General features: G+C 37.2%; 1 protein-coding gene across 16 annotated transcripts in view; it reads left to right on the top strand.

Annotated features, from left to right (window-relative positions):
* Positions 1 to 12,137, top strand: part of COBL (cordon-bleu WH2 repeat protein) — a 164,988-nt gene that overhangs the window by 117,555 nt on the left and 35,296 nt on the right. For 2 of the 16 annotated variants that reach the window (XM_030265753.4, XM_072924370.1), the window contains one exon: positions 1,315 to 5,485. The exons of the other annotated variants lie outside the window; for them this stretch is intronic. In XM_030265753.4, the coding sequence (XP_030121613.4) occupies positions 1,315 to 1,358 (44 nt within the window). In that variant the 3' untranslated portion in view covers positions 1,359 to 5,485. Of the gene's footprint in view, positions 1 to 1,314; positions 5,486 to 12,137 lie in introns of those variants that run through there. 16 annotated transcript variants of the gene reach the window in all.

The following is a 12,137-nucleotide window of genomic DNA, read 5'->3' as shown; positions in this document are numbered from 1 at the left end:
AACGCACATAGTGAAAGACTGCTGCTCCTAGACAAGCAGCTGAAACATGCTGCCTTGAAATGTCAACCAGCTCACTAGAGTAAATTGAGTACTCCTATGAAACTCCACATTAGCCCTTTATTTGGCTAGTCATGAACTATCATTAAGATATGCAGTAAGAAATTAAAAGCTCTATGGGAAAGAATATACAATATGCTCTACCGTCCTGTAGAGTGAAATCCTGAAGTTAAGTTTTTCACTCTGGCACTGCATAAAGTACTATGATTTCAGGGCTCACACTGGGTAAAGACTTGACAACTGACTGATTTGTAAATTTCAGAAAGTGCACTGTCTTTGAAGAAATGAAATAATGATTTGAACCTATCCTTGTTTTTAACTGTAGAAAAAAATATTCAATCATCCCTTAATTAGAAGGTCTTTAAGGGGTGAAGAGGTGGGTACACTATTTTATTTTCTGTAGATGACATGTGTATTACTGGTTGATGAATAAAACCAGGTCAATTTTAAGGTACTAGAAGAACAGAAAAGAGCCTTGTCTATATATTTAATTTTTAATTTTTTTCATTTATATCACTGATATATGAACAGGTAATACAAGCCAGTTGGCAAAGGCTATGACAGTTTGGCAAACAGTTCAGTCATATTTCTTCAGTCACCTTAGATATATAGATATATATAGGTATATATAGAGATATAGATATATATAGTCTTTCACAGGACTAAATTCTAAGAGTTGGGTTTTGTTAGCATGAAGCAAAAATAGGTAGAAACACAGAGGAAACTTCACTCTTTTACATGTGGCTTTAAATCTGCTGAGAACTGAAGGCTGCTGTGCAGGGAGTTTTGCTGGGCTTGTCATGGTACACTGCTTCATAAGGCATGTGTCAAGTGACCCAGCCTTCTCTTTCTCAGAGGTGGTCTTCAAAGCAAGTATGCCTGCAGGTATGGTTTAGGAGGCTTTTGTTGCCATCACTACTCTTACTCATTCAGGCAATCTAAGTCTAAAGAATGAAGTTGAATCTCCAATATCATCTATCTTGCTCCTTCTGGAGAATTAAAATGCAGGCCAAGTAGAGCAGAATTCACAGACATACTGTGTATCAGTAAGTATTGTGTTTTTTAGGATTGAGTTAGCTTATACATGAACCCAGGCCCGTAGAGCAACTGTGAAATTCGGAATTTTAACACATGCCCATGCACCTACACCTCCTTTGGGCATCTGATTCTTTAATGTTACTGAGCATGCTAGCCATTCTGCTGACTGACCTACACAATACTTATAATTTTATCCTTTTTACTCTTTTCCCCCAACAGTTTACTGTTGTGCATCATTCCCTTCATACTCCAAGCGTGTCTGACAGACCTTGCCTCTTCCTATGACCTTCATACTTCTGAACCTCCTGTTGCCTCTGCTACCCTGATTCTTCTGTTGTCTTCCTTCCTCCTCTGCTGGGAAAAAAAAAAAAACACCTTTTTTTGGCTGAGATTTTGGCTTCTTTTCTTTTTAAACTCGCACATTCTCTTTAATTATTATTGATTATTTTTGGCTGTGGTTCATGCTCATTTGCGAGATATATGCTCCAGATCTGAATAGTGTGTTATATAAATCTACATATCAGCCTCAGAAAGATTATCTGTCGTTCTTTTTCAAAATATTCTCTTTATTTTGAGCCATGGTTTGCTTTGATTTGGTGTTGCCGAAGAGTGTGTTCTTGGGACAGGATGTCTTACTTTCCATATTGTTTAAAGTTTTAATGAAAAGTTTTAAGAACTTTTTCTTTCTTTCTTTCTGTTATTCTAGGTATAAAGTTTTGTATTCCCAACATGCTCTATTTTCCTTTTATTGCATCTATTTTGTTCCTTTGGAACAAAACTGGTACTGGGCATGGCCTAGTCAAGTTGAAGTGCAAGATTCTTTCTGTATCTTGGCTATCAATTAAGCTGTCAAGACAAAAGAAACAGGAAGATCTGTTGCATCTATAAGGGGCTTAAAAGGAATACCAAGAACAAATACCAAATGCACTGATTCATGTTCTTTACTTATGCTTTCATCCTGATGCTTAATATGAGTAATTTTATCTTGATGCTGGAGACATGCTGTGGAAATCGAGGTGTGTGTTCTATTTCTGTAACAAAAGACGCAAACACTGTTTGCTCAAGATACATCTTGTTCTACAAGTCTCCTTTTTACTCTTGTCCTAGGAATAGTCAGTGAGTTCTAATTAAAATATCATTTATAGGTTTGTACTTAGCAAAAACTTCTTTGTGCTAAAGGAAGTTCTTCATGAGAACGGCCCATAAGACATGTATTTTTAATAATCCTGAGCTACAAACATAGTTTTATGAGTTGTAATGTAATGGTGCACACACCCAGAACTATTCTGACCTCACATGTACTGTGCTTTAAGACATTCATGTTATTTAAATGAGTGACTTGCAATACATAACTCTAATTTAAATGATGAAAAATTATTGTTTTACCCTCAAGCAAATAATCATGTTCATCTTGACTCCTTTCCAGGTAGGCAAAATGGAGAATAAGAAAGCAAAGCATTCCTACAGATAATGTGAAATATGACTAAGAGGGGGTTTGACAGTTTTTAATACAAATATAACATGTAGTTAGTACATTTTAAATGATTCTTTAGAAAGTATACTTAGTACCCTAAGGATCCTCTAATAAAAGTCAAGTGGATTTGAACTCTCTAAGCTGCCAGGTACTTTGTAATATCTTCTTAAGGCAGGACAATGGTTTAATTGTAAGTCTTCTCTCAAAAAGAACCAAAAAAAAACCCTAGTAGGTGTTCACAATGTGATGATTAAGAACCTAATTTACCCATTCTCATTACTCTATTTGCATCCTACTTGTAACTCCACAGTTACATGGCTCATGGAGTTCAAACTAGTGTAAAAACAATGAAGTGGTGAAACAGTGTTTTATATGAGTACAAAGTACTGTGTATCATGAAAGTCTTTCCATTTACACCATTTTCACTGAAAGGTGGCACAAATTTTCAACAAAATCACAGTTTTAATGAAAAATCTCCTTGCTTTGAAAGGATACAGCTGAGGCCCCTCTCTACATAGCTGGCATGTTTCCTACAAATAGCAGTCTCTTTCGAGGTAGCCTCCTCAAGCTCTTAAAAGCTGAATGTGAAATCTCAAAAAGTTCATTATTCACACTTTATTAATTTTTTCTTTAATTAAAATGCAAAATTTACTTCTTAAATATATTCAGGGGAATGAACAGTTTTTGTGAGGTTCCTAGGTTAAACATTTTAAAGACCAGCTTAAGCTAACAAGCTCTGCCTTTCAGGATTTAAAAAGGATCATTGCTTATGTTCACTCATGTTTGCTTATTATGATTTCATAAGTTACAGATACATATATATACTATTAAACAGAATTTACAAAAAAAATAGAAGAAAGATTTCTGTGTCTTTACAAGAAATCATCCTGTGACATTCATGAATGTTGTTACAAGAAATTATACTGTGACATTAGCGTAGTTTGAGACCTCCCGGTACTGTACATGGTGTCAGAAAAAACTTTCAGTGGCACTCATGAAATCCAAATCTGTTGAGTGGAGTTGCACAGATACTCTGTCTCAGAACTGCTAATGCATAATAGCATGCATGCACAGAGGGGTTTAAGCAAAGCATGATTGCAGGACCGGGAAGTCACTGGAAATTTGCTTCCTGAGCACCAGCTCAGCCCTGAGGTACTGTTGGGGGAATTCCTGTTTGTTCCAAGTTTCAGCTCAGGATTTCTAAGAGCTCCACTACTCAGCTTCTGAAAGAGAATGGATTTTTCTGTCATTTTCAGTAATAGGAAGGACTATCAGTTTAGTTCTCTTTGATGGAGTCTTAGGTTAGCAGTGATGTGAAAAGACATTGGCTTGGTTTTACTCCTTTTATTTTAACCTTGGAGACATTGGAAGTGTAGTGAGAATGACATAGAAAAGTTAATAACAAATTCACCACTATAACAAATTTTTCACCAAAATGCTATTACCAGAGTTAGTAAGAAACACATTTCATAGACCCATGATTTATCTGCACTACCAAACAGCCTTGTTAAAATACTGTCCTTCATGTTAAAATATCTGGGGTGAAAATCGAATAAGCAATCAAATTAAAAAATAGAAAATATCATTGAGCCCTTTCTGGAGAACAAATAAATGCCTAGATAACTTAGAAATTAAAACAAATTCCTGTCTTACAACTCCAATGTCAATGATATTCAGTTATCTTAGGGAATAAGGACAGATGTATAATTTATGATTAAACCTATTCTGATGAATGTTCTCAACTCATACGAAATCCAGTGAATTCAAAACAGCTTAAGCTTCGTGGTGCCAAAGATGTTACTGAAATATTTTTTACGTTGGCCACCAGAGGGAGCCGAAGTTGTCTCACATTCACAATAGGAGAGCAAGAAAAAACGCCAAAAGTGAATTTCAACCTGATTCCAAACTTACACAAAGTTTTTTCGTTTTTGGAGCAGTTTGCTGGGATTTTTTTCTGCAACTAAAAACAAAAAAAAAAATTGTTTCTAGATTATTTGTTAAATCAATTTCATCACAAATAAAAAGAAGATAAAATTACATTTTCAGGTGACGCCGCTGTGATGGCGTCTAGGAGATGCAAGCTCAAATTTCTGTTTTAAGCTTTCTCAAAGTATGGTGGCATATTTGGTTGGCTATTATATTGCATAGATATTGCCTCTGTATCTATAGCAGCTGTGTCCAAAGTGTGGTAATTAGTGCATATGGTTGGTATATGTGTTTAAAACATGCCTAAGTGCATAGGAGTAGGTCAGGTTCAGTGCCAGTACAGATAGACTGTTTTCCTAGGTGGATCTTATCAGCTTCAGTGTTAGAATTTTAAAATCATGACCAGATCTGTTTAGTATCTGCCTTCTTTCACAGACAAATTACTTCATTACCAGCAATTCAGTCACTTAGAGACTAAATCTCTGACTTTCAAAACATCCTTAAATATCTTTTCAACATATAATACTTTCGAGTTTTTTCCTTTCAGATGGAATCTTTCAGGATCGAAATGAATGTTGTCTTTCTCACTGGGCAGATGGATTTCTTTTCCTTTTCTAGTGACAAGGCTGTAGAATAATACTAAACTTTAATTCCATTTTTATCTTCAGAAAATGTGCTACAGGTGCAGCACAGAAAATTATTCTGAGCAGGTAAAATATGGAGAAAAATATTCCAAATATATTAATGGAAAAAGGAAATATTTCTCTTCTTGTTTTTGAACTGGAATTATTTAAAGCTGTCTGTGGTATCTAGAGTGCTCCCCGTACCAAGGGAGAATGATTGGCAGAGAAATCATCCAGTTCCAATTGTATGATGAGTTGCAAAGATTTATGATGCATTTGTTTATTAAACATATGACCATCCAATCTATCATATGCCTATCATCTGTCCCTTTGTTCTGCTTTTTTGAAGTAAACTCTGTGATCATGATTCTCATACCCTCATCATTTATGTGTACAGTCAGTTTAAACCCTCCTTATTGTTCTGTCACAGTATAAAAGTGCTTCTTTTTGAAAGCTAGGCTGTGTGTGTGTATGTATGACAGCAGTTCTGTCTTCTGAGCTTGGCTCCCAGTCACTACCATGACTCTCAATATATATTTAGTGCATGAAGTAGGCACCATTTAGCGTTCCATACAAAAATACATGTTATTTTAGAAGACAGAATGGAACTTATTCCATCCCTCGAAAATTACAGCCATGTTGTTTTCTGATGTCATTGTAAAACTATGGACTCCCCCCTCAAGGACAGTGAAGCAGAATTGCTGTGTCTGTTTTCCCTTCTTATTCATAAGCTTATCCTATAGTAGCTCTGTGGCTAGAACAGTCCACTGTTAAAATTCATAAGAAGTTGACAAAACAAAAAGTGACATAATTAAGTCTTTGTTTATCTAGAAGAGCTTCCAGGTAATAAATGCTGATTTTTGCTGAGGTGGCTAAGGGGAGAGGTGATCTTGTACATTTCCCTGCAAGGATCCCCTGCTTTATTTCTTTTTTATTGCATACTCTTGTGTAGTGCTCTGGCACCATTTTGTAGTGGTAAATGACTGCTGAAAGCATCAAGTCCAAAGAAAGAATGAATGACTCTGGAATCTGGCAACAAACTGAACAGGTATCAACTACTGAGTCCTTTATATTCCTTGAATGTACATTGAACATGAAAGATTATTTTTTCTGTTCACTTCTAATTCAAAAATAGTAAATTTGGGTCACCAGATCTGCTTAATTTTTTCATGCCTTGAGAAAGTTCTAAGGGAGGAGACTGAGTCCTGGGTGCAAACACTGGTTGGATTGGGCTAATTTCATATTCCCTTACATTCCCCTGCACTGTGCTGCCTGCAAAAAACATGATTTTGCAGACTTTCAGCCAGAAGTCAGTCTGAGTGTAAGGAAGCATAATCACTTTGAATAATCAAAGATAATATTTTCTGGTTACATTCGTATGGGATGGGACCCCAGTGAATCAAATAGTCTTTCCTGGTATTTAGATTTCTAACTGGCTACTTACCTATTTCATGTAGTGTAGAATAAACCTGAGCTTCCCTTCTCCCATCCTGACTAAATGTCAAGAAATTTCTTCTCTTAATTCCCTTGCAGACCAGCTTTGCAATCCAAGTGGTCTGTGGATAAACTGCGAATGTTTCTTCCAAGTGAAACCAAATTCCCTGTTGTCCTCTTCCTTCATCAAAAGAAGTGCAGTTTTAACCACAGGAGCTGTACCTTTAATAACTGAGCAGCATCCCTAGAATGGTGGAATGTGAGGAAGTTGTCACAGCCATACACACAGAACAACTTACACTTCATCAGTAACAAGTGGAGCTAAACATCTGTGTTCAACCAACTACGTGCATGTGGTGCAAGTGTGTGTGTGAGAACTTTGATCCTGGGTGTGAATTTGAAGTTATGCCAGGTTTACACATAAGCAATGGGCCAAATAAAATTGGAAGGGTGGTGCTTTAAGTGGCATATATAGTGCAAGTTCCTACTGATTCAAATGCAGTCAATGATCATGGAGCTGCAGTAAACAAACTGTTGAAATTTTTTCTCTGTTCCAGGTAGGTGATGATTCTAATACCAAAGTGCTTTTCCATCCTTAGAGGTGTTCATACTCAGCTTTTCCTATTACTACTTCTGAGTCAGAAAACACAGACTAAAATGCCTGCCTACTTTCTTCTAAGAAATTGAGAATTCTGGCCATGCACATTTACTTCTGAGTTTTCAGGCATGAGGGAGTAAAGGCTGAGAGCAGAGACAGCTTCTCTTTTGTCTGCTCCTTTTGTGGATTCCATAATTGTGGTTCCTGGCATGGATAAAATAATTACATTCTAACCTACTACCATAAGCAAAGACTGGGTGTAATGGAGGACAAAGACATAAAACAAAATAAGATGGAAAAACCAAGAAAGGAGGACTGTGATGGACAAATACAATTTTTTCTTTGAAGACTATAGTGATTGAAATGTGAAAATAAAGTTGCTAAATATATGGTGCCCTCCTATAAACAGTGAAAGACTGGTAGGGGATTACCTGCTTACTTGTTAGAGCAAACAAAACAACTAAATTTTCTAATTTTCAAGCATCTAATAAAAATCATTATTGTTTTCTGATTTTTAAAACATGTAGGTAAGTATTTTTCTCTTCCATGTTGTTATTTTCCTCAGGTTTTTTTTTTTACTTGACACTAAGGTACAGTTTGCAAAAGCTGTAAAACTTAATGAGGAAATAGTTTCAGCATTTTTTCTAAACTATGTGGAAACATGCAAGAGATCTATTTTTAAGGTGCATCTGTGGATGAAACAGTCAAGATTTGAATAAATATACTTCTTCAAACATAAGAAGTATGACAAATTAGGTAAGAATTATAAAGACTGTAAGAAAAAATAATTAGTGGCCTTAAGTTCAAGATAACAGCCTTGTTTACTTAACTTTTACTTGTAAGAGGTGTACCATTTTGTAAGGCAAACTCTTCCAGACTTGTTCTCCAGAAAGCCTTACAGTGGACTGCCAAGGACTGTAGAAGGGCCACCTTATAGAACTTCCTGGTGTTGTTGGAAGTAGATGACACTTTGGAAACTACTGGGTGAATGCCTTGGTATCTTGGTTTTGTTCTGGAACCCTTTTTGGGTACTCCCAATCTCAGACATGCTAAATCAATACTTAACAGTGACACAATTATTTTTATGCCACAGTTTACCCCAATAATAAGAAACTTTTTTTTTCTTCCCGTAAGAGATCCTATTTCAATTAAATACAATGTGTGTGAATATTTTATTGATTACTTACTGTTTACTTCTAAAACCCCTTTCTGCTTGCCTTCAGAGAATTAGAACAATATGCTGATTAACTGACCAGTTAGTTACAGAAACTTAGAGGTTTAAGTGTCCAAAAATTCCAAATGAAAACATTCAGGTAAAAAAAAGGCACACATATACTGTAATTTGCTTGTTTGCTCCACTCCCTTGTGGACATGCCCAGCTTCCTCTGTACCTGGCAGCTTTCCTGTTCTGTGTTCATCACACTAATCAATGGGATTCAGATGTTTCCAAAATAAAATCATTTGTCTTCAGTCTGCTCTTATAAAGGACACAGACTGTACTATAAAGTCTTTCCTTCACTTTCAGGGTACATTAAATACATGCCACTGTTCATAATACAAGGCTTTGCCAATGTATTGATTGCTTTCTTTTATACAAAAAATCCTTGCACAGGGCAACTCCTTGTGGTTTTTTCCACAGACTTAAATTAGTGCCTGTGAGAAAATTCGCAGGCTGATAGTAATTGAAACAGAAGTCTTTAAATTTTCATGCTGTAATGAGAAGAGTAATAACATACCACCACCTTGATTCTGTGCTGGTTTGATAGGGGCTGCTCAAAGGTGAGAGGAAAGTTTTAAAATACCATGCTGAAATTATGACCGACCAGGAGAATTAATGTAATGTTGGAGTATTACTGTACAAACTGTACTGTACAAAGTGCAGCAGTGGCCACCTGCTAAAAAAAAGTTTCAAGCACACTTCCTGGGTAATGGCTTTAGGAAAAAAAATTACGTGGTTCTATGGAGTTTAAAAGAGAAGGTGCCCTTTTTTTAATAGTCTTTGATTTTTTTATATTAGGAATAATAACAGGGAAGAGAGATGATAAAAATTAATAAAAAGGGGGAAAATAGATGGATATTAAAATCCCAGGACCCTTGAGGTTCTTGATTTTCAAAACCACAAATATTTGAGAATTTCTCCTTTCTTTTTTTCTTCTTTGTTTTCTTATTTTCTCCCCCCAGACCACCTCAAGTAATTCCTTAAGCATTTCTTTTGAACTTCTTTATTAATGACTGAGTTCTCTCATATCTGAACCCCATCACACTTGGAGTTGAACTTTTGCTATTGTTCATAGCATCCTTCTCTCAGTATCCCTGATAGATAACAGAAAATAAGCTTTTACATGTATTTGAGGAAAGTTTCTGCACTCTGTCCTTCTACCTCTTTATTAAACTTTTGTAACTGAACTTCAGGCTCTTATCCTTCCTGACTCATTCAGGAGAAGTTGGTAGCCAGTTTAAAAGTTACTGGAGGGTTTCATAGACAAGCTTAAAACCTATCAATTGCGTGACCTCCTCAGCCTAATTTGAGGAGGAACTGATGCTGAAAAGAAACAAACTCAAAGGCATTTCCAAATTTCCCCCTTTTATGCTGATCCTATTTAAGCCCATTAAGTCAGGTGAGAAATTCCCCGAACTAACTTGCCTATTTTGAGCGTATGATCATAGCAAACCTTCAAATTCTAGAAATGGCCCTGCTCCAGCAAAGCACTTAAGCATGCTTAATCAGGTACCCCATTATACAGCATGCACATTATTATTGAATGAACTGTGTAAATGAAAGCCTTAAAATGCTTCACATGAATAAAAATACAGACAAATTTTCCCTGTGGGGATTCATCCCATGCAGGAGATATCTGCAGCTTTGCATTTCAATCAGTGAACGGTCTGACCCTGCTGCTGTTGAAGTCAGGGGCAGAATCTATCTTCTGCAGTGGAAGCAGGATCTGATACTAACAGCACGTAATATGAAAGGGGCAATTTTTTCCAAGTGGGTGTTCAGATGATGACCCATTTCTTGCATCAGGCTATTGTTCACTAGAGGTGGCACTGCCTTTAACATTTTACTATCCACAAATCAGTACAAAGCGTAACATCCAGTTACTGCTCTTGCATGTTTGCATCTCTTCAAGTTAATAGGGAAAGAGAGCCCCAGGGCAAAGCATGATAGATGAGATAATTGACTTCACACGAGGACTGTGGAAGAGCCGGCCAAATTCAGCTCTGACTTAAGTATTTCTATCTCTGCTTATGTCTGAAATAATCTGATGTAGTCCATCTGCTGCCAAAGTGGAATGGTGGCATGAGAGCACTACTATTCTGTGAGTATTTTGTTCACTACTTGTCCAGTATTCCCCTTCTTACTAGGGAGAGCTTCAGTGTGCACTGCTGGAAAAGATAACTTCATGGATAGTGTATGGAGGTCATTGTATCAAGAACCATAAAGTGGTTTGGATTGGAAGGGACCTTAAAGATAATCTATAGTTTAACACTCCTGCATGGACAGGGGTGTTAAATGGAATGGAATGTATTCCATTAGACCAGGTTGCTCAAAGCCTCATCAAACCTGACATTGAATGCTTCCAGGGATGGGACATCCATAACTTCTCTGGACAACCTGTTGCAATGTCAAAATGAAGAATTTCTTTGTAATGTCTAATCTAAATCCACCCTCTAAAGTGATTTCCCCTTGTCCTATCTCTACATGCCCTTGTGAAAAATCTCTCTCCAGCTCTCTTGGAAGGCCCTCTTCCAGGAGCTGAAACATGCTATCAGGTCTCCCCAGAGCCTTCTCTGTGCCACGCTGAACAAACCCAGCTCTTTCAGCCTGTCTCCACTGGAGAGGTGCTCCAGCCCTCTGATCATCTTCATGGCCCTCCCCTGGACTTGCAATACCCTCCCTGCATTTGATTCTTGGCCTATGCTGTGATTGCTTGGCTATGTCTGTCACTAAAAAAGAAGTCTGTCTCTTGCTATAATTCCACAGAACCAATTGCCCTGGTGATCCTCAGCAGCGTGCATGTGCCTGGTTCCTGCTAGTTTAGATCCAGGGGTGCCTGGCAGTGTTTTAGGTGGAGGGTGTGATTGGCACACACTGTCCTGGCCTCACTGCTCTTGGTTTGCCCTCATCCCAGCACAGGAGTCCAGCCTTTAAAGGGCCTGGGAAACATCCTTTGAAAATGGTGCAGGGTATCACTCAAGAACTTCAGGGAGATGCTATGTGTACTCCAACCCTTGGTTTTCTTCCCTGCAAGAATAATTTTTTCTTTACTGGGCTGTTCCAGAAGGCAGACTGTTTTAGTGATAAGAAGAGGTCACATACTCAAAGTAGTGTCTCACTAGGTTTATGCTTTTATTGACATAATTGGATGTCTTACAGAAGTACAATAGCAGAGTAATCCAGTGTGTATGTGCAGTAAAATGTGGTATAACTCAGAAAATAACCATGCTCTTCTAGGTTAAAATATTTCTGGAAATATAATTGCCAAAGTAAACCACCAGCCCAAGTTTATTGAAAAGCCTCTTGGAGGCAGAAGCACATATTCCACTGATCAGGAAGGTCAGTTAATGAACATCAAAAGACGTCAGAGTAGAGTTTTGTATCTTTATACTATGGAGGTGTATGAAAATATTTTCATATCTAAATTTGGAGCTAGCTGTTGAAACTCTGTGTAGGTATTTACAATGTTGGTGGTTTGGCTGAAGTATGTTTTGGCCAATTAAATGGAGTTGTTTTATGTCATTTTAAGTTAAGTAGTTTCTTCACAAAATTTTCTCAGGGCTCTGTCTGACTTCAGATTATACTAAGGTACTAGCCTATAAAAAGAGAAAGAGATGTACGGGCAAATGATGGATGCACTGATAGGGAAACTAGAGGGATGAAATCCCATTTTGTTAATCATCACTCTAGCCTGTAGTTCACTAATAGCTTTTAGTATTAAGCAAAACCAGTATTTGTTGCCATTACTGCCCATAAGTCTGCATTGAT

Source organism: Taeniopygia guttata, chromosome 2 (genome assembly GCF_048771995.1).
Source record: "Taeniopygia guttata chromosome 2, bTaeGut7.mat, whole genome shotgun sequence".
In the NCBI taxonomy this organism is placed as follows: domain Eukaryota; kingdom Metazoa; phylum Chordata; class Aves; order Passeriformes; family Estrildidae; genus Taeniopygia; species Taeniopygia guttata.
Note: the sequence above shows the minus strand (reverse complement) of the source record. Positions and strands in the feature narration are given on the sequence as shown.